General features: G+C 45.7%; 1 protein-coding gene and 1 long non-coding RNA gene across 5 annotated transcripts in view; both read left to right on the top strand.

Moving 5' to 3' along the window:
- Positions 1–27373, top strand: part of Slco3a1 (solute carrier organic anion transporter family member 3A1) — a 318089-nt gene that overhangs the window by 48431 nt on the left and 242285 nt on the right. For 3 of the 4 annotated variants that reach the window (XM_004852723.3, XM_087188354.1, XM_004852722.3), the window contains exon 2: positions 11071–11536. In XM_004852723.3, the coding sequence (XP_004852780.1) occupies positions 11071–11536 (466 nt within the window). Of the gene's footprint in view, positions 1–10772; positions 10921–11070; positions 11537–27373 lie in introns of all 4 variants that reach the window. The other variant, XM_087188355.1, reaches the window with a different exon arrangement.
- The window catches only part of LOC147824873 (uncharacterized), a 112639-nt gene continuing 96808 nt past the window's right edge, over positions 11543–27373 (top strand). The window contains exon 1 of the long non-coding RNA XR_015441726.1: positions 11543–27373. This exon is cut by the window's right edge and continues 18806 nt beyond it. This is a non-coding gene — a long non-coding RNA (uncharacterized LOC147824873).

The raw sequence follows: 27373 nt of genomic DNA, 5'->3' as shown, positions 1-27373 counted from the left end.
GATTCAGCTCTCTGCCAACCCCTTACGCCCACCAGCTACTTTTTGTGATTTGTGTACTTACTTGCCTGGACTAAGTCCATGGACTGTCTCCCCTGGAGTATGTGGCCACTGGTGTCTTGGTTAACTCTCATTTTTATTTTTGAGCCTGACTTCATAGGGGTTAGCTTTGCATTTGTGTAATCAGCAATTGGTCAGAGTTTGTGTTGAACTCAGCAACAAGATCCTAGCTCTGTACTTTCCTCTGGACCATTTGTATCTCCTGTACCTATACACACAGGCTTGTGGTCAGCCGGGAATGAGTAGAGCAGGGCCCTTGCTTGCTCTTCCAGCTTGATATGTGCAATCTTCTGGTCAACCAGAGATGTGTAAAGAGCTTATTAAGGACTCTTGTGGCTGATCTTCCTCTTAAGTTTCTGTCTAATCTACCACTCTGTTGCTTGCCCCAACTAAGACTAGAGCCTTTGTGCTCAGCTTTGTGCTCAGGAGCAGGGGTGCAGACATGTTAAGACAATCCTTGTCCACAGGGTTTTTCCATCCCACAAGGGCTGAGAGGTCTGTCAAAATAATGAGCACAGTGTGGAGGTCTGTATCGGGACTGAGGTTGGATGGGAAAAGATGAAGGTGGAGAAGGCTTCATGAGGAGGAAGAGGAGGAGGAGGAGGAGGCATGTGACCTTCCAGTGGCTAGAGAAACAGGCATTTCCACATGGAGGGAAAGTGGGCTGGGTGGGATTTTGGCCCATTTTAAGGCTAGGGAATGAGAAAGAGCCAGGTGGTGTAGCTCCGTACAACTACAGTTCATGCAGAAGGGAGGCTGGAGAAGCAGAAGGGGGACAGGTTGCAGCAGATCTGTCACCTCAAGACAAAGAGCTTCTCTTATCTAGGTGGCAGTGAGTGTCACTGCAGAGTACTAGGCAGGGAAATGACTAGTGGGGATTGAGTGAGCTGGTGGGATGGGGCGGGGGGACAGGAGAGAGGATAGGAAGGAAGATCTACTGCAGAGGCATCTGCAGTAGTGCTGAGCAACTGCCCTGAGCAGGAGGGTTTGGACGAGAAAGCACGAGGACTCGGGGACCTGGAAGGAGAGTGGACCCTGGGCTGACTGTCAGGTTCTGGGGCCAGGTTGTGCAGATGTGGGGGAGGCACTCATGATCCTGGAGGAAGGGGACAGGAGAGCAGGGCATGCTGAGTAGGTGGTAGGAGCGGAGCTCTGTGCAGGGAAGTCTGGGTGCCAGGCCACCTGGAGGTAGAAGGCTGGTCATCACCAGCTATGGGGACCTGGGACACAGAGGTGCTAAGAGACTGGGTGTCCTTATCACATAGGAGACAGACAGGAGAATGTCAAGATATACAGTCAGATGTGAGCCTGGAGAACTCTGGCCACGGAAACTAGAGAAGAGAAGGAGAGGGCCCAGATGGGGAGGTAGGAGGAGAACCAGGGACAGCTAAGTTTGCCTGTCACAAGAGAGGGAGGTCAGCTATGTCAGAGACCACAGAGAAACCTGGTACTATAATGAGGGCAGGGAAATAACAATGGCATGGAAGAAGACAGGGGTCATTGAGGATCTTTATCAAGAGCAACTTCCTGTGGCCACAGCACAGTAGCCATTGGAATGAAGCTGGGAGGTGTGCCCAGTGAACAGGACTGTCTTTATAATGTTGGATAGAAGGAAAGGGAGAGGGAAGGTGGTTTTTTATTTTAAATTGCTTTTACAGGACTGAGAATCGGGTGTGCATGTGGATAGTGTAGAAATGGAGCCAGTCCAGAGGAGTAAGAAGGAAGAGGAAGGAATGAAAGCATGGTGATAAAGAAGGATCTCCGGAGCCTGGAAAGGATGGGGTGGGCAGAGGGATCCTGGGAGTGGGAGGGACTCAGCTCTTTGCCCTGTTCCTCTGCAGAGGCTCCCGCCTCTGGCTCCAGCAGGAAGAGGCTCTGTCTTCACATCGGCACTGATGTGAAACCCTCCACTTCCGTGTTCAGCTGCAGCACACCCGTGGTCCTCATTTTGGTACAGGTTGCATTGTTAACACTTCCAGACGGCAACAAGTATTCAAGAGGCAGTAAACTGTTTTACTTGGGAGGAAGGGAAAGCAATTACATTTGTCTGCTTTTCTGCTAACATGCTGAGATTAGGGCTGGGCAGGGTATCAGGAGACCCCCCTATCATCCAGGTGTGTGGTCTAGGGCTTTTACTGCACTGCTTGGGCTTCAGGTTCTTCCCAGAAGCTTGCAAGGAATGGGCTAGACCATCATCACCATAAACTTTTGTAGTGAGGTGTGGTGGTCCTAGAATCAAGCACCAGGTGTCTTTGGAGAAGGTGAGGATGTGTTGAGCCTGAGATACATGGAATCCATAGCAAAAGGATCCACAACCAGGTTAGTGTGCAGAGCTTCTAATGTGTGTGGCTGTTTCCTTTACTGCTTTGACACCAAAATTAGACTTCCCTGTTCTGGAAGCATTGGAATGTTGTGCATAGGTAGGTGCTGTTTTGTTCTGACCTGTGCTTATTTTACACCTGGCCTTAGTAATTATATTTCTCTTATCAGTTTATTTGTGGGGATTATTTCCAAGAGGATATAATTAGGTAGAAGTAGATTATCTTGGTATTTAGGATTTAAGCTGTCTGAGAAATCTTGTTGTGACTTGTCTGATAATTTGCTTTTGAGAGATTTGAATATACTGTGATGAATTTGTTCCTTGGCCTGGCAGAGGTAAGCAGCGTGGTCCTATGCAATTACAAGTAGAATTTGAAGCCAAGAAGAGAAAGAATGAAATCCCACATCGTTGCTGTAGTGTGGGTGTAGGTTTAGGTCTGAAATTCTTAGTAAGCAAAGCAAAAGGGGAAATACTGTTATGGATACATTGTTTATTAGCCTTTGGTCCCAGGGCAGCTAGGGTGGGAGAAATAACAAAATTAATTCCTATGAGAAGCAGAGGTTTTTCTGGCACTTGGTTAGAACCATTTTCCATATTGGCCTGAAACCACTGTTCTTGAAAGTTTTATATTCAGTGGTACTTCGGTTCATGAACTCAATTGAAGAATTTGGTCATGATTCTGGTTACAACATAGTACATATAAGCCCGCAATTTGGTTGCAACCAGAAACATGGAATTAATTCTGCCACCAAAGTCTTGAAAACAATTGAGGTTCTGAACCAAGGCACTTGTATGTGCGTGTGTGTATATATATATATATATATATATATATATATATATATATATATATACACAATAATACTGGGGGCAGTGCTTAGTTTTTCTTAATGTTTCAAGGTTAAGGGTATTCCTGAAATGCTACAACATACATCTGGTGGATGGTTGACAATGGATGTTACCATTTGGAAAAGCCTCAAGTTTTGTGGTAAAGAAAGCTGTTTATCTTTGTTTAATCCAGAGTTTAAAAACTTACATGTGACCTCAGAACTTTTGACATGATTTTTAACAATAATTAAATTCTTTCTTCATTTTTGTTTGGTCGGCAAAGGTGTTTACTCGTTGCTTGGGCTGTCTCTTCTTGCCTGGTGGTGCTCATTCACCTTCAACACTGGATCCAGGCCATCTCTGCGGCAAGGGGCAAGTGCTTGGTCACGTGCTGCCATGAGACCCATGGACTGAGCTTTGGTCCTGGCTCTTCTGCTTCGTAGCTATGCAGCCATGAGCAGGGACAGTTATCTTCTCCAGCTCAGGTTCCTCACCTGTAAACTAGAGGTAATAGTAACCTTCTATACCGCATGGAGTCACAGTGTAGAGTAAATGTGCCAATCTATGTAAAGCACTCAGGACTGTCCCTGGCATAAGTAATCAGCACGTGCTAATTATAATTAATGTTACCCCATTCCTGAGCATGCCCGATGTCATTCTTCTCTCCTGTTGCTCGGTACAACTATAGTTTTTCTTTGGGCACTGTCTTGTTTTTCTTTGTATCCTGTATGTCTGGTCGTCTACTTGAATTCATTTAACTGCTATTGTTCCTGAAGTTTGAATGGATGTTCAACAGTGCCATCTGAAAGATGCTAAACACAAACTATTAATAATAGTGTGATGCCTGAATATTCAGTAATGACTTTAACCTCAGGTACAGAGTGGGAGATAATTCTGCTAGTTTTCTATACCCAGTGTGGACAGGGAGTCTTTGTTTTTCTATCATGGACCAAAGAGCTACGGAGTAAAATCAATAATGAGATTTTTAAGTTTGAAGCAGTTACATTTAAGTGGGATTTTTTTTAGAGGAGAATCATAAAAAATTCCACTTTCACTTAGAATTACTTGAACATAAAAATTCACTGAATATAAGGAATAATAAAAATGCCTCTGTCATACTTTATGGCCATTTAGGGAAAGATGAGAGAAACTAAGGGGTATAGAGGAAAATCGGTCTGAGGTAAAGGCAAATAATGAAGTAGAGAGAAAGGCAAGACCTGAGAGAGATAGAATCTCAGAGACAGAGGCCAGGAGTGCTCTCTAAGGTAAGGCCAGTCGACCCTGTCACTCCTTCGAGGTGGTCAGAGGAAACCACAATCCCTGTGTTAAAGGCCAGGGTGCAGAGAGAGCTTGTAGCCCATGGCATCCTGCTGCAGGGTCGGGGACAGCCACTTGCACATTCTCAGCCCCAGGTGCACCTGCAGCTACAGGGCCATCATTGCTCACAGCATCTCTCCTGGATTTGAACCGTGTGACAAGCTATGAGGGAAGAAGTGTCACCTCCATGTGGTAGATGGGAAAAGGGAGTGACACAGGGAGGAGCCTAGCCTAGGGTTTCCCAGCTAATATGGGGCTCTCATACCCCCTATAAGTAGATATGACTGGGCACATCAGATAGGGAATTGAACTTGTCTTGAAATTACTTCTTGCATACGGTTAAAAAAAAGAATCTTGCATTAAAGCTATGCTAAGAATGGCTTTAATGGCTTTACCATGTTAGCAGTAGGATTTCTTTACAAACTCTTTATCATTGATGCGACTGGCCTGTGCTAGAGCCCAGAGTGAGTGTCTTAGAGATTTTCCAAATCATTCTTACTCTGCTTTGATTTTTCTGGTAATGGGGCTGGAACCCAGGTGCTCCACCTTAAGCTACATCTGCAACCCTATTTTATTTTGAGACAGAATCTGGCCTCGAATTTGCAGTCCTTCTGCCTTAGCCTCCTGAGTAGCTGGGATTGCAGGCATGCACCACCACACACAGATCTTACTCTGCTTTTCTAAAAAGAAAAGCCTTAAAAGTTATACATATTTATTCTGAAAGCTTGATACAGGCTAACTCATTGTATGAGAAATAAAGCAGCAATGACTAAATGTCTCTTTCACCAGTGGACTTGGGAGGCACCATAGTAGTCACAGGAGGCTGAGCCATGTCGCCCTGTGGTACTGATTCTGCAGGCCTGGGATCCTGCAGTTGACAAGTGAATGTTTTGTTTTGTACATCATTTCCCCAGTGCCCCGAATTACTCGCTCCATGGAGCACTGTTAGATGAAAAACAAAGCCAAGCAAGGCGCTTCTCTGCTGATGAAATTGCCATTGCTGCTTCATTGTTGGGAAATGATTTCTTGGGCTTAAGAAGTTAAGTCCCTTCCCCCTGTGTCATACAAGAAGACAAGTCCTTGGCACATCATTCAAGAAATTGAAGTCATCTTGCAAACTGCTTTTGGGGGATTAAAACACACATACACACGCAGAAACTGTCATTACAGTTGTGACTAAAATGATATGTTTGTGTGTGTGTGTTGAGGGTGGCACTGGGGATTAAACCCAGGGCCTTTGCACTGAGCTACATCATCAGCATTTTTTAAAGACAGTCTCACTAAGTTGCCCAAGCTGGGCTTTAACTTGCAATCCTCCTACTCGACCTCCCTAAATGCTACGATTGCAGTTATGTGCTACCATGCCTGGCTTTTGAATGACATTTTTTTTATGTTAGTAGCAAGACTGTTTCATAAACTTGTTACCAACAATCAACATTTTCATTACCAAGGGTCTAGAGTGATTTTCCAAACTGAACTGATGGAGAACTTCTAGAGTAGTGGTTTGGCATTCTACGTAAAGCTGAGGGCCCAATCTGGCCTGCTATGTGTTTTTATAAATAAAGTTTTATTACAACTCACATATGTCCATTTGTTGTATATATTGCCTATGGATGCCGCTTTTGTGTTACAAAGGCAGAGCGAGTAGTTGTTACTGTGACCACATGGCCCAGAAGACTGAAATATTTACTGTCTGGCCCTTTACAGAAAAAATGTGCCAAACCTTGATCAGGAACCCCTGAGAAAGGGGACCCCGTGTCTTTTTCATTAGGACAGTGAGGTTGATGTCTCTTGGACTGTTGTTAGCATCTGCTTTCTAACATGGGTCTCCTCTATCCCATGCTCCCAGTCTACAGCCAGGTGTGTTGACTTTGACCTCTGGGGTATCTCTCACACAGTGCCACTTGATTTCATGTCAGCACCGACCTGCTGGAGTCTCGTTGCTCACCGGGACTGTCGCAGTGACTGCAGTCTCTCCTCGCTCCGGGCCAGGCAGCGTGCTAAGCTGTTGCTGAAGAGTGGCTCCTGCTCACGAACCTCTGATACCCTCTGTGGTCGATTGTGCTGCCAGTAAAGGTTGGACCCATAGCCCTAGACCAGTGATGGCAAACCTATGGCATGCATGTTGTTTTTCCTTTAGGGCAAAAGGTGTTAATGTATGAGTTGTTTTTGCTAACCTAAAACCCCAGTATTCTGGTGTAACTGCAGCAGTGGCACTTTGCAATGAATGAGTTTTGGGCTGCAGTTTGGGTACTTGTCTCTAAAAGCTTCGCCATCACTGCCCTAGACTCATGGTGCAGGTATGCCTGGAAGATCGGGGTGTTTGGCCCCAGCTGGGCATCAGAGACCATGGGGGTTCTGTACAATCTTGTGCTGGGAGTGTGGCTCAGTGGTAGAGCACTTGGTCAGCATGCATATGGCCCTGAGTTCTTATCCCCAGCACCACAAACAAAACCAACAAAAACCCCCAAATTCCTCATGTTTCCAGGTTTCATCTCAGGGTTTGGGAATCTATATTTTTAACAAAGGAGATACTGAAATGCAAGCATTTTCCCTTTGCATTAAGGTAGTAAAAACCTGATAAATATTGCATTTCTGCTTGGCCCAGGTGAGGGCATTTCCTCTTTCCTTCTCCTGGAGCTGCCAACCCTTTGTCTCTAATTATTAAGATGTTTCTGTGAGCTCTGTTACCCATTAAGTAAAGGCAGCCACTCCCTTTGGCAGAGCTTCCTCCTTGCTGAATTGTTCACTACCACATAAAAGCCACAAGTGGGCTTTATGGCCTCATGCATACTTAATTAGTCCATCTTCTCAAAATTGTGCTTTAAATGAGTGAAGACATTAGCCTTTGATCTAATTGATCCACAAAATATCCTTTCAGAATGTTTGTGTAACTTAACCATAGATCCAGATAGGCGTCCCTGCAGGCCACAGGTCAAGCAGGGAGAGACCTTGCTACTTCCTGTCACCCTGTGGTTGCCCGGTAAAGAGCAAAGAGCAGGTTTGAGCCGGGCCAAGAGCTGTAGGCATTAATCCATCTCTAGAAGAACTGATTGGTTTGTTTTATTTACAGACGTCTCTGTCCTCACCACCCTTATCTGTCCTCATGAATGTGCACATCTGCATGGGATTTTATGATGGGTGCGGCTACTGAATGGGACAGTTGTCATGTTTCAGATCTGCTGGCTAGTGTGTATGTCATTATGCCTGGTGCAGAAATGAAATGTGACTTGGGCTTTGATGCTTCCTCCCATTTTATTGCCCTTCACCACCATGGTGAAGGTCACCAGGCTGCAGACCCACCTGCAGGTGTGGCTCTTAAATATTTCTCGAGAGCCTGTGTGTTAAAAGCTCAGTCCCCAGACTGGGGTGATGTTGGGAGGTAGTGGATGCTTTAAGAGGTGGGGCATAATGGGAAGAACTTAGGTCACTGGTGGGGGGACCCATGAAAGGGACCTTGGAACCCTGGCTCCCCACCCTCACCCTTTCCTGGCCACCAGGAAGTGAGCAGCTTTTCGTCACCATGTGCTGCTCCTATGATGTTTTGCCTTGCAGCAGGCTCAAAACAACACTGCCAAGTGATTGTGCACTCAAACTTCTGAGATCATGAGCCGAGATAAACCTTTCCTCCTTTAAGTTGTTGGTCTTATTTTGTCAGAGCAGCAGGAAGTTGATGAATATACTGCCAGGCTGCTCAAGATGACTCTTGCATCGAGGGGACCCATGCTCATTCCTGCCCCCACTTCTGTATCCAGCCACCCCTGGGCATCTCTCAAGACCCAGCCAATGGCCTGGGTAAAGCCCCGCAGGCCCCCATGTCCTAACCTAAAGGCTGCTGTTCTGTCTGCTCTTATGCTGCAATACCTGTTCCAAACCTCTGTTCGAGCATGTGTTCCATCATATAGGTAAGTATTAGGACAGAAACAGTAGAAATCAGAAAGCTTTTGTTTTTAGTTGTCCAGAACTTTCAGAAAGAACATATTTGAGGATATCTGAAAGCCATTTTAATGAGGTCAGGACCAGCCAAACTTGTATTGTCGACAACTGCAAGTGCTTGGCATTTGAAAAATACACTTGATCTTAGCCAAAAGGCCGAGAAGTGATTGGCATTTGAAAAATAACAATCTACTCATGTCTCTAGGGCTGAATGAGTTGTGAGCTGGCCTTGGTTAGAAAGTACAGTGGAAGGACCAAGGATGTAGCTCAGCACTAAAAGCACTTGCCTAGCACACTTGGCCCCTGGGTTCAATCCCTAGTTGCACCATTTTTTAAAAAGCACAGTAGAATAGGGATCACAGCTGGAACTCTGGTGATAGATGGAGTACATAGATGTCACAACTGCTGTGTAGAGCTGGCCCACAACCCATGCCAACAGAGAGACCACCATGGCGTGTTTGCATTAGCAATGTGCTTCTTACTCTTGTTAGAATCAGCTGGAGAGCCCGAAACACAACCCAGGCTGCTCCCCAGACCATCTGAGTCAGAAACTCTACTCCTCCTGAGCCCATGCACCTGCACCTTTCAGTGCACGCCATGTGCTTCCAATCTTAAGATGGCCCTGAGGATTCCTAGGCTCAGGGAACCTGTTTCAATGTGTATGGTTGAACAGGAGATGAGGAAGACTGGGCTGGCTACACTGTTCTTTGAATAGTAAGGTAGGTAGAGGCATGCTAGTTATCACAGGTGTTTGTACGTGCGTGCATGGACATTTAGAACCATGTCCCTGTTTATACATGAGGAGGAAGTCCAGCTCCTTGTGGCTTTCCTTCCTTCCCTTAGCACTGGTCAGCAGACCCAGCCCAGTTGCCCTGAAATAGAACTCAGCCCCTAAAGAAATTCTCCCATCTTTTCCTGTTTGTTTCCATTGCAGCCCTGTGGGTTATGGCCTTTCCATTGCCCTTCTCCCAAGAACAGCCTGTTGTTTCCTCTGCTGACACGCACTTATCCACTCTTCCCATTTGCCCTGGTGTGGCCCTGAGGCTTTCAGAGCATTGAATGCTTCCTGGTGCCCAAAGATAAAGGAAGAAAACGATCATGGTTCTGTTGACCCTTCCCCGGCATTTACACGGACAGGTGGTTTAGTGCTGGCACCAGCTTTGGGGGGCAGCATTCTCAAACCTACTTTGCAGACAGAGAAGCCACAACACAGAGTGACTTGGCCAAGGTCACAATAGAGCCAGGAGGTCTGGACCCAGGGCCCGGGCTTTGGCCCCGTGCCACGCCACTGCTCTGTGTGCCCCTGCTCCTGAGGGAAAGGCTGCCCTGTGCCACATAAGCTTCCCTGCATTATTTCTAACCTTCACGTGCACCCTGCCAGGGGGACGTCATGATTCCTATCTCACAGAATAAAGGTTGGGAGAGGTGAAGTGATTTGACTGAGATCACAGCTGATTAAGGAAAGCCAGGGATTCCCCCAGGTTTCCTTCACTCCATAATAAGTATTCTTTCTATACAGTGCTTGGGATTGCCTGAATTCCTCATGGTGACATTCGAAGCTCCTTATAATCTGCCCTCATCCCACCTGCCAAAGAGTCTGTTATTAGCTTGTACTGCACAACATTTGCTCTGCTCTTCCCTTTTCCCGGCAATTCCCTGCCCGCGAGGGCCTCCTTCAGCTGCCAGATCTCCCGACAGGGACACTTGTTCTGTATGTAACACCCTGGTGGAGCCTACAAACTGGGCGGGGAAGCCACCTCCTCTTCCCTCCACCCCCACAAGCCCTCTGGTAATGCATGTCCTCTTGGCACCCGGTGTACGCTTTGCATCACGAATGTCACTTCCCCTCGCTTTGTGTTAACAGTTGGGGACATGGTACCTTCCTGCCAGGTGGCCTCCTAAGGCCAGGTGCTGGCTCTTTCTCATTTTTTCTATCTTTTGTGTCTCGGGCATCGCTAGGCAAACAGCAGATGTTCTACAAATATTTGTTAAAGAAATACAGGACACACAAGAATACAAAGGTGAAGAAAATCATAAAAATCCTGCATCTAGGGGTCCTTGGCAGGGCTGTGATGCTTAGAGCAGTCAGGGATATTTACCTGATGGCCTTCAGGGAATCCCACATTTCCACAAGGAGTGGAGCGTTTGAGGACCCCACTGAGCGAATCTAGCTCATACATTTTACCGCTTGATTTTTGCTCGGTTCTATTTTCTTTTGGTGGGTTCTGCTAAGTCTGATGACCTCCCAGCATGGCCTCGATCTGTAGTGTGTATTTGGGAGCGTGTGCAGTAATTCGGGACTTTTGTGGGATTTCAGGCACCCACAGTGGGCAGGTGCAGGGATTGGGGAAATAGCGCTTCCAGAGGAGAAGCAGAACTTTTCAAGTTGGAAACAGGTGCTGAGAAAGCCCTCTTTGCCCCTGGGGAAGAATTCTTCAAGCTCTGGATTAGGGTCATCGCATCAGGTAAACGTGTCTGTGTTTTCCGGTGTCCTTGGCTTTGTGGCTGCGTCCCCGCGCCGGGCGGGAGGCTCCCGGAAGGGGGAAGGGCGGGGATGCGCCACCCCCCACCCCGCGTCCCGCACTGGCCTTGACGTCTCATTTTGCTGCCCCCAGGTGAGCGTCCTGACCACCCTGGAGCGCAGGTTCAACTTGCAGAGCGCAGACGTGGGCGTGATTGCCAGCAGCTTCGAGATCGGGAACCTGGCGCTCATCCTCTTCGTGAGCTACTTCGGGGCGCGCGGGCACCGGCCGCGGCTCATCGGCTGCGGAGGCATCGTGATGGCTCTGGGCGCGCTGCTGTCCGCGCTGCCCGAGTTCCTCACGCACCAGTACAAGTACGAGGCGGGCGAGATCCGCTGGGGCGCCGAGGGCCGCGACGTCTGTGCAGCCAACGGCTCTGGCGGCAACGAGGGGCCCGACCCCGACCTCATCTGCCGCAACCGCACAGCCACCAACATGATGTACTTGCTGCTCATTGGGGCCCAGGTGCTCCTGGGCATCGGTGCTACCCCCGTGCAGCCTCTGGGGGTCTCCTACATCGACGACCACGTGCGGAGGAAGGACTCCTCGCTCTACATAGGTAGGCGCTGCCTGGGCTGCGCAGGCCGTGGGCACTGGAGTGGCGGAGCTTTGGCCTTCCAAGGCACCCACCCTTCTTGGTGGCTGCCTGCGTGTGTGGAGGTCTCTGAAAAACACGGAGGCCTGGGGTGCACCCCAGAAATGCTGTTGTTGTTGATGGAAGGCGCAGTCTGGGGCTGTAGCAGTCTTTTGAAAGCACTGCAGGTGATTCTCTTTGCAGCCGAGTTTGCGCTCCTGTGGGCTGAAGCCTTAACAAGCCTTGCAGGGCAAGGACCTTGAGGTCAGGGAGAGTGGCATGTTTTGTCTGCTTGAGGGCCTGGGGGCTTTGGGCCGTGTGGTATTAGTTACCAAGGCATACATGAAGTCCACATATTGGAAAACTCAGCTTTGAAGAGTCAAAAGAATCTCCTGGTTATTGTCTTTTCATAACTCAGAAGGAAGACGATTGCATTGCCATCACTTTGGTATAGAATTTGGTGACTTGCATATTCTCAGTAACATGGGTGTACTCAGGAACTGGATTTTTACGAAGAAATAAAATATGCGCTTCTATTTTAAAATGATTATTTTGCACTGTCATTTTATACCAGAAAGGTGGAAGCCTGCAGATCTAGGGTAAGAAACAACTAAATGAACTGGGTGTGATGGCACAGGCCTGTAATCCCAGCACTCTGGGAGGCTGAGGCAGGAGAATCACAAAAATGTTCAAATCCAGCCTGGGCAACTTAGTGACTTAGCAAGACCCTGTCTCAAAAAAAAAAAAAAATTGGACTGGGGATGTGAGAAGGCCCTGGATCCAATCCTTAGTGGTGGTCGGGGGGGTGCTAAATTGCAAGTTGCTCGTGTTGCAGAGTGTGCCCTGGGACACTGCCGGTAGGCACTGCTGGATGCTTGTGTGTGAGGTGAGGTCTGGCCTGCTGAGGCTCTCCAGCCTTTATTCCCCAGGTATAATTCTGTGTCCTAAAGCAGCTGGGTCGTTCTGGTGAATCCCCAGTCACTGAGTGCTGAGCTTTGAGAAAATTACCTCTACCTGGGGAAGCTTCGTGCCTCCCGAAGGCAGTGTGCCTTGCGGTATAAAGTTAATTAAAATCTGTAGGTTTCAGGTAGAATAGAATTTGAACTGAATTTGACAAAAAGCTTCATGTCTGCCAGGCGTTTGCCTCATAGGGCTCAGACTTTCCAAGACCCTATGGCTTGGACACACCAGGATGCTGATTTTTCTCTGTGCCCATCCTGGCTGTGGAGTTGATGTTTTTGTTGAACAAATATTGTGCAGACAGATGGGTGGGGGGTGGGGGGTGGGGAGGATGTGCTTTCCTATCCTCGTGACCTACCTGTGGCGCAGTGTCCTGGAGGGGACCCCTCAGGCAGAGATGGCTGTCCCCCTGCCCTGCATGGTTAAGGACGTCCATGGTGTCTGCATATGGGCACTGGGTCATCACCGATCTTTTGTTACTGTTAAAGCTTCAGTGCAAGGCATGCTTGAGTCCATAACAGACCAGCATATAGGTGAAAGGTCTCCCGAGTTCAGCCACAGTTGGCCTCAGACTTGACCAGTGTCACTCTAGGTCCCTGAGGAGTTTTTTCCCTGTAGTAATAACAGCAAATAGATAAATCAGCACAGGGATGGAAATGGAGGTTGGAAAACTGAGTGCTCGTTTCTGATGATAGAGTCAAATAGAAAAATCACCCTTCACACCTCCACCTGAAGTCTCAGCAATGCTAAGTGCTTCTCGGGTTTCCAGCCTGCCTCTTCTGGAAGGGTCCGCCAGTGAGCTAGGTTCTGGATTTTCCCCATGGGAGGTGGTTTGTGTGTGCAAAGCTGCAGGATTAGGTGTTTGGGTTTGGGATGGGGGAAGTGGAGGTCTGGACATTAGGGCTGGGTTTTGAATCCTGAGTCTTATCCATGAGTTTGCAGAATCTTTGGTAGGAAGAACATTTCAGCCTATTTCTACTTGGGCTTCTGTTTTCCTCTTTAATAGTCGGAGAGTTGGTTGAGTATCTGTTTGCATGGTGCACAGACATCTTGGTGGCTCTGTCAAATCTGATTCCAAAACATAACAGCACACAGCTCTGGAGATGGCTGCTTTGAGTCTCTCCAAAATGGTTTCATGGTCTGGATAGAGGGAGCAACAGAGAGCAAGCCTGCTGCACAGATTGGCCTCAGTAGGTGGCTTTTTATTCCATGCACTGTTTGAATTCTCCAGGAGCAATTTAAGAAGACTATAGCATGTGCAGAGAATAACTGGTTTGTTTGTTTATTGCACAAGCCATAAAAAAATGTTTGTGATCATGAGAATGTTTCGGCATTTATCTCCTCTAATTGGGTACTAGTTCCTGCAGCCACTTAGCTTTGCTTCAGGAAGTATTTGGGGGAGCCCAATGGACAGATGGATGAGAACTATGGCCTCTTCACTCCTTGCAGAGGAGGAATGTCTATCTGAAGGAACCTGACACTGGGATCATATGTATAGATACAAACTCCTTGGGGTGCAATGCTCTGTGTGCAAGAGAGAAGCCCATGAAATTTTGAGTCACTTTCCTACAGTGTGACATTGGATTGGGAATAGAAAGGGTTGCAGATGTGAAACATGGGCTTTGTCATGTTTGCACAGGGAGGGAAGAAAGTGGCCAGTGTGCATTGCTCAGGCCACAGTCCTTGGTGAGGAGACCTGCCCCTGGTGGCCTGCAGAGGAGGACACTAGAAGGGGGCTGTCTGCACATCAGTGGCCATGTTAGAGACCCCTACACCCAGGGAAAAGTGAAACAATCTGTCCCGAGTCTAGCTGACGTTTCCCACTGAAATGGTTGTTTGCTTTGGCCTCTTGTGGCCGAGCCATAGCCAAGTTCCTGGATTGCTGGATGGGCCATTCACATGGGGCTCCTCTGGCTGGCACCCTTCTGTATCCAGTCCTTTCTGGTGGGAGGAGGGAGCGAGGGAGCTCATTACCAGGGGACAAAACTGGATGAATGGGGACTCGGCTCTGCTGGCAGCTTTCCAATGCAGCACCTTGTGGAACTCAGCCTGACAAGGCGGCCAGATAATGACCTGTGGGTGGCACGTGTCATACTTTGTTCCAAGGGGGACTTAATGGCCAGGGTGGCAGTGGAAAATCTTTAATCCCTACTGGGGTTTAAGAACGGACCCTTTGGGAGTCTAGTCAGGTTTTTAGCTTCATGATGTGACCTTCAATTAGTCCAGTTTTCTTAGCTGTCCTTTTTACTTCTCCAAGTTCAAAATATGGCAAGTTGTACTTACTTTTTATGAAAGCATAAATAAGGTGATGTAATGGACTTCCTTTACTGTGTCCTTTACTAGGTTGTGACATCATTTGGGGTTTTTAAAAGCAGGGATAAGCTGAAATGATGAGAGTAAAGATTTTTTAAATGTCTTTGTTCCTAGTTAAAAGCATTACATGCTTATTGTTGACAATTTTGGAAATATGGAAAGACTAGAGAATAGTTACTCCTAGCTTTATGATGTGTATATTTCTAGTCTCTCTTCCTTCACTGGTACGCTTCTCTATAGAATGTATTTATAATAAAAAATATTTTCTAATTTCACTTCTCTTAATATTTCATGAAAATTTCTCCACATTACTAAATATTCCTCTGTGACATTGCTGCATACATAATAGTCCCATATGAATTTATACCATACTAGTTACTGCTCTCTATTGTTAGAAATGAGCTTTCAAATTTTTTGCTGTAATAAATAAAGCAGACAGGTAAACTGTGACACTTAGAGGTTAGGTTTCTTGGCCAGGATCATTTATCTGGATAGGGTTGGGCTCTGGGTCTGAGAGAGGTGCTGATTCCCTGTGCATTTAAGATTTGTGCCCAAGCAGGGATGAGGGCAAGGCAGGAGCAAGCCAGGGCACTGCACAGGGCACCCCAAAGCCTTCAGGAAATACAAGTCATAGGAGCCAGAGAGGTGGGCAGACACACTATGCCTCCAGTCCAATAAGAGCGGTACTTTGGGCACAGAGAATGTCTTAGTCATTGTCCTTCTTGCTGGGACAAAATACCCTACACAAGGAGAAGAGGCTTATTTTAGCTCAGTAGTCAGCTGGCTCCAAGGCAGGATGGCATGTTGGAAGAAAAGCTGCTCACCTTCACGGTGACCAGGAGACAAAGTGAAAGGAAGAGCCAGGGAGGGAAATGTAGCCTTCCAGGCCACACCCCCAGTGACTCACCTCTCTCAACCAGAACCCACCTCCTGACAGCAAGTCAGCTACAGTGCATCCATAATTGAGTGGCCTTCTAAAAGCCACTGCCTGTGAGCCCACGAGGCTTTGGGAGGACATCCAGATATAAACCACGACAGAAAATACGTGTCGAGGCAGAATGGAGAGCTGGGGGTAGGATAGAGAGACAGGAGGGTGGCTCTGGCTAGTAGTCCAAGTCAAGGTCTGGAGAGAGACTGTGTCCCTGTGTCAGTGCTTTGAGTAGGAATTGAGTAGAGATGGGTACAGACCAGGGCTTAGACTTCTGGAGTAGGGCAGGTGACTTATTTCATTTTCTGCCCTGGCAATGTGGACACTGCACTGTCACATGGCCGTTTATCCCATTTTTTAATTGCAGTGCCACTAGAAAATTTTCTTTATGTTTGTTAGAAATCTGACTTCTTGTGGCTTCCCCACCCTCACTTTGGTCCTACCCTCTGGGGCTACCCTGCAAATTTCTGATCTCCCTTTCCTATTTTGATGACTTCCCTGAGCACCAACCATAGATGCATAGTAGGGAGGGGTTGCTCTTCTGTGCTGAGGCTTTCATCCTTGCTTGATGGGGTTCTACCACACTTTTATTGTTTCCCTCTAAAACAGGTATGTCGAGGGCTGGGGACCTCATTACCAGGGAGCAAATGTAGACAAATGGTGGGTGTGGGCACTACCTCAGTGTCCTGGACCAGACCTAACAAAACATTCACTCCAGGAGGCTCTAGAAGCAGAAATGTGTCATTGTACAGCTCTGGAGGCTGGAAGTCCAAGATGAAGGTGCGGGCTGGGTTGGTTTCCTCCAGGGCCTCTCTCTGTGGCTTGCAGATGGCCACTGCATTGCTGCCTGTTTGCATGCTTGTCCCTCCATGCCACACAGTTCTGAAGTCTTTCTCTACCCCAATTTCTTCTCATTACAAGAATAACTGTTAGATTGGGTTGAGACTCACCCACATGATCTCATTTAACCTCAGTGACCTTCACAGGCCTTATGTCAAGTTATTTGTAGATGTGACGGCCACAAAAGCTTATTATGCTCCTTAAAAAGCCTTTAAAATTGAAATAATTATAGAATCACAAATTGCTAAGTACAGGGAAGTCTCCTGTACCCTTTATTCAGTTCCCCAATGATGCTACTATTATGCCTAATGTAATACAATGTCAAAACCAGGATGTTGGGCTGTGGGTGTGGCTCAGAGGTAGAGCACTTGCGTGGCAGGCAGGAGGCTCTGGGTTCAATCCCCAGCACTGCAAAACAAGCAAAACCAACTGAGCCCCCCACAAAACCCAAAAAGTTGGTGTTGGTGTAATCCACAGAGTATATGGAGATCACATGAGTTCTGTATGCATTTCTTCATGTGTGTCTCTGTGAGGGGTTTCTCTGCAATTTCCCATGTCCATGACATAGTTTTAAAAATGCAGATTGGGATGGAGATGAAAGCAAGGTAATTTTGAGTAGTACAGCTGTATCTGGCAGACATGTACACCTACACAGCACCAACACAAACACAGAGGAAAACGCAGAGGCAGAGAAATGGCTGGAGGCTTATCCTGAGAATGGCTGCTCTGGAAAGAATGAGAGTGACTGGGGAAGTGATTCAAGGGGAAGGCTTCTGGCAGGAGGCCCTCTGCCCTTGAGGGAGAAGTGGGCCCTGTGTTTGATTACAGGGAACAATTGCTCCAAGCTGGGGGGCTAGTATCTTAGACAAGAACCTGTCATAGTTTCTTTGTTTATCACACATTGAAACCCAGAGCACCCCTTGATGTTCCGGCTAATGATGCAAAGAGAATTATTCTCAGATTTCATCTGCTAAGTGTTTGTTTAGTACAAAGGTCATAAGAATACCAGCCAGTAGCCAAAGAGAACCAAATTTCTTTTCAGAGCCCTGGGAGCAAAGAGTTATTTTGGTTCTGATGAGTTTTTATTTTAACTTGACATTGGATAAAATGTGTTTTAACTCTCCAAAGAGTGCAGGTTGAATATGGATCAAATGCACCATGGCTGCAGTTATTCTGAAAAAAATAATCAAACGGCCATCTCTCCTGGGAGAGCAAGCCTCGTTCATTATATTCTTGTAACGTCATTGATATTGAAGTTTCTCTCATTAATATACTTTTCTAAAATAAATGACACCATAGAAGTGGTCAGTTCATTTTGGCCAGGGTCCGGTCCTTCTGCCCCAACTATTGGTCATGTGCCATTTTCAGTGTGTGGTTAGCAACGTGCTGGGAAACACCTGTGGCTCCTATCCGGTTTGTCCACATTGCCAAGGCTGGTAGGTGTTTCTCATCCATTTGTAGCTGCTCATAATTCACACCCCATGGTTCATGGGATCACTGCTTGTGCTCACCATTTAGATGAACTTGGGGTCTCTAACTGGGCTCTGGATCCCAACAGTTTTGCTATTTGAATCCTGGCTCCTCTGTGAACCTGCTGCCTGGGTACTGGCTGCATTTCCGGTTGCCCTGGGCTCACTGCCTTGTTAGTAAAGTGTGTCTGGGGTTCACCTTGAAGACTTTCCCTAGGCATCATGTATGGTGTCCATGTTGGGGATCAATAAACTCTGATGGTCATGCATCTCTATTTCCAGATGTAGAAATTGAAGCACAGATATGTGATTGACTTATCTAAACATAGGAGCAGGTCTTTTGATAAGAATCCTTGGATCCTGATTTTCAGCCTGGGATGTAATCCATGTTGCAGAGCTGGGAATAGCATCCTCTTCAGTCCAAGATTAAGCAAGTGGGCTCTTCTTTTCTTGCAGGCCCCCTCCTGTGGCACCTCACAAAGTACAGGAAGTGCTGGTGCTGCCCCAGGCAGCAGGGGAGGTGATTAGTATTAATTTGGAGGTGCCTCAGAATATGTCCATGTTGCTTCTTAATTTGGCAGCATATTGGTTCAATTTCTTAAAAATGAATATGGTGTTTATTAAAATTGGAAAAAAACAAATGCATAATAAGAAAAAATAATTTGTAATCTGAGTATCTAGAAAATTTCTGTCAATATTTAGGTTCATTTAAACCCTTTTCATTTGTGTATATTCAGCAGAGATCATACTATATAAATACACCTACATTTTAATCAGTTCATATATTACAGGTTGAGTATTCCTTGTCCAAAGTGTTTAACACTAAATGAGGTTCAGATTTCAGAGTTCTTCACATTTTGGAATATTTGCATAGACATTACTGGTTGAGCAGGCCTAATCCAAAAATCTAAGATTCAAAATGCTCCAGTGTTTGAAACTCTTAGGGAATTGTGTTGGGACACCAAAAGTTCTGCATTTGGGAACATTTTGGATTTGGGATTCTTTAGACCAAGGACACTTAACCTGTACAAATTTTTTCCATATCATAGATGATACACATCATTTTAGATAATTACATAATATTTTTTCAATCTAGAAGCACTGGAATATGCTCTTTGGGCATTTAGGTGATGAAGATCTTTGTGACTTTAGCCTCATTCACATTTGCTGAAAACTCTTAAAGTTCAATTTAGCTCAAACAGATTCAGTGTGAGCTGAAAACCAGCCCTTTGGCCTTGCTGTGACTTTTTCCAAAAGATAAGTGCAAGAAGCACAAAAGTGTTGTGCACACAGGCCTTGGGCAGGCCACATCTGCTGCTCAGGATTGTGACTGTAAATGCTGAGGGACCCTCTTAATGAATGGGCAAAGTAGACTGTGGCACTGGTGACACAAAGGTCTATGCCTCGTCCTCGGCAATTCAGTCTTTCTATATCTTCTGCTTTTTAAAGAGAGACTGGAAACCCATATTTTTCCAAGTAGACCAAATTGCCAACTCAAGTCTCCAAACCTTTTGGGGGTTTTCATCAGTAGCTTGCCATTTTGGGCTCTTTGCACCATATCATCATTTACAGATTGCATTTCCCTTTTAAGTAGCAGATAAATAACAGATAAGGAAGGAAGCAAGGAGGAAAAGAAGTGGCTGGATATTGTGAATGCCACACTGGGACCCAATTCTAAATTCTATGGTCCTTAAGTGGAGAGAGGGGAGGGGGCTGCTTCCCCAACACAGGACTCCTCGGTGGGAATGAGGACCACTTACTGCTCACAGGTAAGTGTTGCTGTCGTGGTACCCTGCACCTTGCCTATTCTCTTATAGAAATGGGAATCTCAGACTGAAAAAGAAACAAAACCAGTTTTCTGTGTTACAGATGTCAAATGAAGAAAACTGCTGTTCCCATTTTCCAGAAGGAAGTTTTGGAATGCAAAGACCAGTACTATTTGAGGCTGGTTGGGGCTACACATATGCAGTGTGTGCATGACAGCATCTCTGCAAAGGGACAATAGAACATAGTATAGAAATGCTTGATAGACAGGATATGGGAGCAGAGAGACCCAGGGCCAGCTGGAGAAATGTCAACATGCATGCAAGGGAGTTTTCCTTCCAGAAGAATGTAAGAGCCTTCTTTTCCCCACTGCTCTTACTGCACTTGACTAGTGAGAATACAGAGTTATTGTTTTCCTACTTGTAGCACAAGTGGTGTTCTCAAATGAAAACATGCTTTGAGATATTTCCCCCATGACACACATGCTTTTCCTTTAGTTTCTTTCTAAACTATTTGCTTTTCTGAGAATAGTGTTTATCAAGACATGCTCATATGGTCTAGACCTGACCAATCATTACTCAGAGAAGGGATCTGGTCCATAGTGATTGGCCCAAAGTGTGGGCCAATCAGAATCTACCAGGAGTTAGAAAAATGGACTCTGAGAGAGACCAGTCACCTTCTCTTCTTGCAATGCTGATTGCACAAAATAAGGATGCTCATGTGAGTCTAGTGTCCATATTGGTGCCGTATGCAGAGTCTTGTCTAGAAATGAAGACTGAACAAAGGAAAATAGACCAGATGAAAGGGAGGGCAAGAGAGCCCCCTGGAACCAGCTATGCCTAAGCTGGCCTGAAGCCTAGAAAATTCTGGGTACTTGAATACATAAACTATCCTTTCCAACATCTGCAGCAGAAAGTATCCTGCCTCGTCAGGCTTGGCTGTCCTGTAATGTCACATAGAACCATGACCACTCACTTGCAAATAAAGATAAACTCATGTGTGGTCATTGCCTCTGATCAGAGTGCTAGATCTTTCACAGTACCAAAATATTCACCATAATACCTCAAAGAATCCTTGCCCATATGCATAAAATAAAAAGAGTTAAGTGGCAAGTTCTGGCTTAGTTTTCATTTCATCATTTCATGGTCATTTCACTTGCAAGTTAGGCACCGAGACGCCCCCCAAAATGCCTCTCCCCGCCCCTTCTCCCTCCACCAAAAAAAGTATATAAAAAGAAGCTGTTGGCAGGCTTTGTGCAGGAACAGTAAGCATTAATAACAAATTGAGTTTGTGGGCAGAGAGTGCTGAGCACACACACCTCATTCAGTGGCTCTCTTTATTGAATGGAAAAAACATAACCATGCCTGGCTCCTTTACATGCCTACAATTGCCAAAGCCACCTAACTCCCTCTGACTTTATATTGTCAGGAATGAATAAGCTAAATGAATACGTTTCATCCCCAGTTCAGCTTTGCTATACCACTCCTGCCAAGCCTAGAGAGAGAGTGTGTGTGTGTCTGTGTGTGCGAGCATGTGCACACACCTGCTTATTTTAGCCCACATACAGATGCAATCTGAAGATACCACAGCCTTAAGTGGCTCACAGACGTGCATAAAAATTTAACACTACTTTAAAGTTGGAAGGCGCGGAATTTAGGCTGAGAATGTCAGGACTCATTAAGGGCCACTTAACTGGGCTTCTGGAAGCTGAGAACCCTTGGAGGTATGTTGAGTGGGTGTGGTGGTCCAGATGCTTCTAGAACTAGATGAAGATTTATGTGTATGTGTGTTTCTCTAAGGGAGAGATTGGGTTCTCAACCAGGCTCATGACCCTAAAAGGTCAAAACCACAGAAAGTGCTAATATTGGACAGACCTGGATGATAGGCAATTTGGGGTGAGATCGGCTATAGGGAATGACAGGTGGCATTTGGGAACTGGAATGCTGTTTGCTGTTCAGCTCCTAACTTGATTTGTCCCCTGGAGAGCTAGTGTGCTTACAACAGGAAGCATTGGAGCATCGCCTCAGTGACAGTGGGGGAAAAGTCAAAACACATTCCCAGCAGTATTGGAGACACCCCTCGGTCCTCCTCTTTCTCTGCTGCTGCCTCCTCCACTCCCCACAAGAAATTCCTCTGGGGCTGAAATTTTCCATCCCTTCTTTCAGCCTGACTGTGGGTGTTTTGAGCAATATTCAGCAATTTTCTGTGCTGGTTTGAACTGATGCACAGATAGGAAAATCAAAACTTTTTTTTAATTATTGTTCTAAAGGCAAAAACATTTAAAAAATGCCCTGGGATCATTAGTAGAATCTGAACTCTCTAAGTCAAAACTTTCCATGTGTTCTAAGAAGAAGTTCTCTTGGGGGCAGTTAAAAACAAAGTCTGCTTCTGGGGGACTCGGGCAGTCATATGAGGACACAAATGAACTGGACAACATTTTTATTAGCGAAACTTGTTGGGGATAGTTGCTGCGTTTGAGAAACCTCCTTAATGTCTAAAAAACAGTTCATACACTGGTGCCCCTTAGTTCAGTTGCAGGGAGCATTCGGCTCATCCTGGTCTATCTCCAAGGGCAGATGCCTTCTCTCTGCAGTGTGCTGAGCATGTGATGTCAATGGGTGTGATTTCTCACTGCTTCCCTTTCTGGGCAAGACATTATTACCCTAAGAACTTTCTCATTTGCCCACCTGCCTTCTGAATTGTTAATGAAGTTTATAAAGGGAATTTGGGTTCCCAGCAAGAGGTCTCATTAGCACAGCCAAGATCTAATAGATTCTAAAATTGTGCCCGGACACTGGAACCTTTTGAGACCCAGTAGTGTCTATTCTTACGTCTCAATCATGTCGCCTTCACTGGCCTCAGTCTTACCTTCATCCAGGTAGATGGACTGTGTTGTTTTAGGTACATATCAATACCTGTGGCTCTGGTGCTAAAGACAAGATTCAAAACGCTATTAGTGCGTTTGATTTTATTTTGTAGTGTTGCCTTTATACTGGCTGTGAACGGGTGTTTAATTTTTGGACTCATTAGTGTCACAAAGAAAAGAGTTGCCTGCTTAGTTAGACCAGTGCGTTAAGCACATGTATATGTGAATGATGACCATAACAACACCAAGTGCCACACTCCATGAGGGGATGGTTCCAGCTATAATAGACACAGGGAATAGGTGCTTTCTTGGGACTCTCTCATGCCCTCCTCTGAAAAGCCCAGGAGATGGGGATTGTTTTTCTTGTTGTACAGGTTGAAAAAAGCTGAAGCTAGGAGGGGTGAAACCACTCATTCAGAATCACATAGGTCACCAGTGGCAAGCTCCGTGTTATAATCCCAGTCTATTCTCCCAAGGGCCACATCTTTCCCACTGTATTCTTCTACCCCTCCCCCTATTCCCACACATGATTCTGTCCCCACCAGAATAATATGATACCCAAATATGTTACAAGTATGAAACATGACTTAACCCAGCTACCTAATGATTTATGCATCTGCTTTTTGCGTAGTACACACCAGGGTCACACTGTCATTTCAGCAGTTAAGCATGAACTAGTAGGGCCTTTCTGGGCCAGGAGAACTGAGGATTCTCAGCACCCAGCTCCGTGGGAAGTTTTAGAACTCTCATCAGATAAAGCTTTGCTCCTACATAGAACCACGTGAGCTGTTTTCAACATCTCCCTGTAGGAAAATGAGAGAAACTCATTCACCAGACGGTCTTGTTTACATTTCAGGCCTAGCAGCATTTAACTGTACACATACCCAGTGCTTATGCAACTTGGACTTGAGCTTTTTCCGCTCTCAGACTTGGTGAAGCTGACTTGCTCTTCTGTTCAATTTTGGAGTGATTTTTATAAACTTGCAGGCCACCGCCAGGACAAACATGGAAGGAATATAGGTAAGGGAGACTTCATGGCCCCCAGATGAATGTAGGAGACGGGAGAAGTAAAGAAGATGTAGAGATCTGCAAGCTGAAATACTGTAATGCAGGAGACTCTTCCACACCAGACGAAGAGCCTGCGCTGCTGTTGAGCCCCGTGGGGTCTGAAGATGGCTGGCTGTGGACTGGCCCTGCACTCAGGCTGTGTGAGCAGAAGGAGGTGGTTACATGCTGCCTCCGGGGAGTCCTCCTGTCCCCCAAGGGCATGATGATCAGGTAGCTGGACACCCGGCCCACTCTGTGTCTCTAAGCGAGACACACAGTTTTAAGCGAGACACACAGTTCTGAGCGAGACAGACAGTTTTCTGAAGTCCTTCAGGAAGCTCTTTTGGTGGCCTGTAGAAAAATGACAGAACCCAGAGGAGTGGAGAGAGAGTTGGAGGGGGCCACTGGCTGAGGGGCCAGGTGCTCCGTCTGGAAATCCATGCAGGGTTAGCTCCTCCCGCTCACATCTCCACGCTCATGTTTCCAGCCCTTGGGGAAGAAATTGTGATAAAATACATGTGATATAAAACTGATCATCTTAACTGTTTTCAAGTATAAGTATGCATAGTGTTCCATATATTCACCTTGTTCAGATCTCTCTTCCTGGAAAGCAGTGTTTCACTTTCTGTTGCCATGAAGATAATGACCCGAGCACCCCCTGGAAGTGAAATCATGTGGCATTTGCCTTTCTGTGATTGGTTTACTTCCTTTAGCATAATGCATAGTACAGCATTTGTCCAAATTTCCTTCCTTTTTAAGGCTGAGTAATATTCCACTGAATGTATATACTGTGTTTCACTTGTCCACTCATCTGTAGATGGGCACTTGGGTTGTTTCCACCTCTTGGCTATTGTGAATAATGCTGTCTTTGGTGCATTAATCTGAGGAAGTCCAAAATCCAGCTCCTTGATTTCCTTCTGAGTTCACTTTATCCTGGACTCACTTTGCATCCCACTCCCTGCATGGAAAGCTGCGTCTCCTGAGCATGCGTGGCCTCTCACTCCTGTACCCTCCACTGCCATGGCCTAGGCTCTCAGTTCCTGTTTCCTAAAACACTGCAGCTTCCACTAACGAGGCCCACTGTGCCCAGTGTGGCCGTCAGCAAGTTGCCCTTCATATTGCCACCACTCCAGAGCAGCTTCTGAACATTCATGAACCTGGACAAACTCATCCTAGTGGGGAAACTTTGCTGCAGAAGTTCCAGTGAATCTGCATGGAATTTAACTTCATTTTATTATATGATAAATGGATAACTATATGGTTTTATATATTAATACCATTTGTATGTCAAGTTCATAGTGTTATATTTTTGAGGTGGTTAGAATAACCTGATCTGTTTTAACAAATAGAGACATTAAATTTGTTTACATCTCATTTATTCATTTGACAGTTGAGAACTTACCAAGCAATACCTGTGTAAAGTGTAGATACTCTCAGTCAACATTAATTAGGCACCTTATGTGTGTCAGAAACTGCTGTTATTTGCATATATGATCTGGTATAATTCTGAAAACAAGGATTTAAGTTAGGATTTATTGTCTCCTGTTGAAGGAGAAAACTGGGATATATGGAGATCGAGCAACTTATCCAGTAAGTATGACTTGGGGATTTGAGTGTAAGGAAACGGTTCTCCAAAGATGCATTCCCGATGACTGCTCCCCTCATTCCCACCAAACTATGTCAGCAACAGTTTTAAAAACCAAGCATTGGAAACATCAAGAGGGCAAAAGGAAGCACCAGGCTCACACATACATATGCATTTGTAGGTGTGGAGTTGGGAAATATTGACCAAAAGTGCTCGGGAATATTTTATAAGTGAGTAATGACTCAGTCCCTCTCAGAGACACTGCCTCCTAAAACAGCTGCTGCTGGAGCGGAGAAGCAACGCTCTGCGCGTGAGCAGGGAAAGGGCTGGGCCAGACCCCTTTCCTCATGAAAGCCAAGTGCTGCCCCCATGTGCTGCAATATCCAAGCAGAGGAATCCACAGTGGAGCCTCTTGCCCAGAGTTGGAAAGGAAGGTGTGGTCTCCACAGCATCTGAGTGTTTTGGGGAGAAGCCATTTGTGGAACTTGCCACTCCTGGGGAAAGAGTAATGGCTTCTGGTGACTCATGGACGGACTGCCTGAGGGGGGCCACCTTGCCATATGCTGTCAGGCACCCCTCATTCTTTTCTTCTGGTTGTCTGCTCTTGTTTGTCCTACTAGTTGTGCCTTCAGTGTGGAAACACACACACACACACACACACACACACACACACACGCCACCATGTAAATGAAGGGGGAAACAAAGATTGCTGTTCATCACAAAATAGACAAGTATGTTCTCTGAAGAATTCAGTTCATTCCTGCTGCAGACTGTTAAGCAAATAATCTGTGAGCATTACACAGAACTTAATTTAAAGTCAAGGAAGATGAGGTGCTGTCGCTTGCTGTCTTTGGTAGTGGTAGTTTCAGAGTCTCCACTGGGAGAGCACATGCTGTTTGCCAGGCACCGAGCTCAGAGCAGCTCTTCTGTTGTTTTATTTTACCTTCACAGTGCCCCTTGGACGGAGTGGGAAACTGAGGCCCAGCAAGTTCTATGTCTAATAAGTCAGTGATAAAATTGGAAAGTACCACTCATCACATCTGGCCAAAAATCAAAATTTCAAATACGTTTTTTGTTTTTGTTATGGAAAATTTCAAAAATGTTCAAAACAGAAAGGGTAGTTAAATGAATTTCAGTGTGCCCAAGGCTTGATAACTACCAACAAGTGGCCTTTGTTTGTTATCTCTGTCCCCTAGTCTTCTGGGGGTTTTTTGATTTGAAGCAAATTTTAGATAATTTATTTTCAAATATTATTTATTTCTGAAATATAATTTATTAATGCCAACAAATACCAGTTGTCTCAGAGAAATAAGTTAGTTTAAATCAGATCCAAAATGCCTTGTACTTTGCAATTTCTTGACTTGTCCTTGAAGTTGATTTTATTGTATAGGTTGTTCTCTCTCTCTCTGTCGGATTAAAGAAATTGGGTCATTTGTCCTGCAGAATTTTGTACAGTCTCAGTGATGCTTTTGACCTGTTCTTCAGTTCCCCTCCTGGGCGCCCTGTGATCAGATTCAGGCAAGGAGCCTTGCCAAGGCGATATGGTGTACAGGTGGAGGGTCCCATATCCAAGTGCTGGACTGAAGGTGTTCCAGATCTGAGGAATGTTCGGGTTTGGGAATGTTTGCATAGACTTTACTGGCTGATCATTCTTAATCTAGAAAGCTGAAATTCAGAATGTCCCAAAAGCTGAAACTGTTTTTAAATTGACACGTATTTCTACATTATGTTAGCACTCAAAAAGTTTTGGACTTTGGGGCATTTTGATTTGAGATTAGAGATTTTTTTCCTCTGGACTTCCATTATAAAACACATACTAGATGGCTTTCTCTTTTATGTGTTAGCAGCCATTGTGAGGCCTGGCCTTGATTGGGCAACACTCAAATTTTGTCAATCCTTATTTTATTGCTTTTATTAAGAGAAATTTCCTTATCCTGAAGCGGAATTAAGATTAAAGAAATGCTACATGATCACCAAAAGCAATTTAAGATTTGAGATTTCTGTTTTGTTTTGCAGTTCCTTTTTATCTTTGAGGCTTATCTTACTAGAG

Source organism: Heterocephalus glaber, unplaced genomic scaffold (genome assembly GCF_053883595.1).
Source record: "Heterocephalus glaber isolate CG9 unplaced genomic scaffold, H.glaber_assembly_v1.0 deba00001531, whole genome shotgun sequence".
Classification (NCBI taxonomy): Eukaryota; Metazoa; Chordata; class Mammalia; order Rodentia; family Bathyergidae; genus Heterocephalus; species Heterocephalus glaber.
This window is presented reverse-complemented; position numbering and strand designations above follow the sequence as displayed.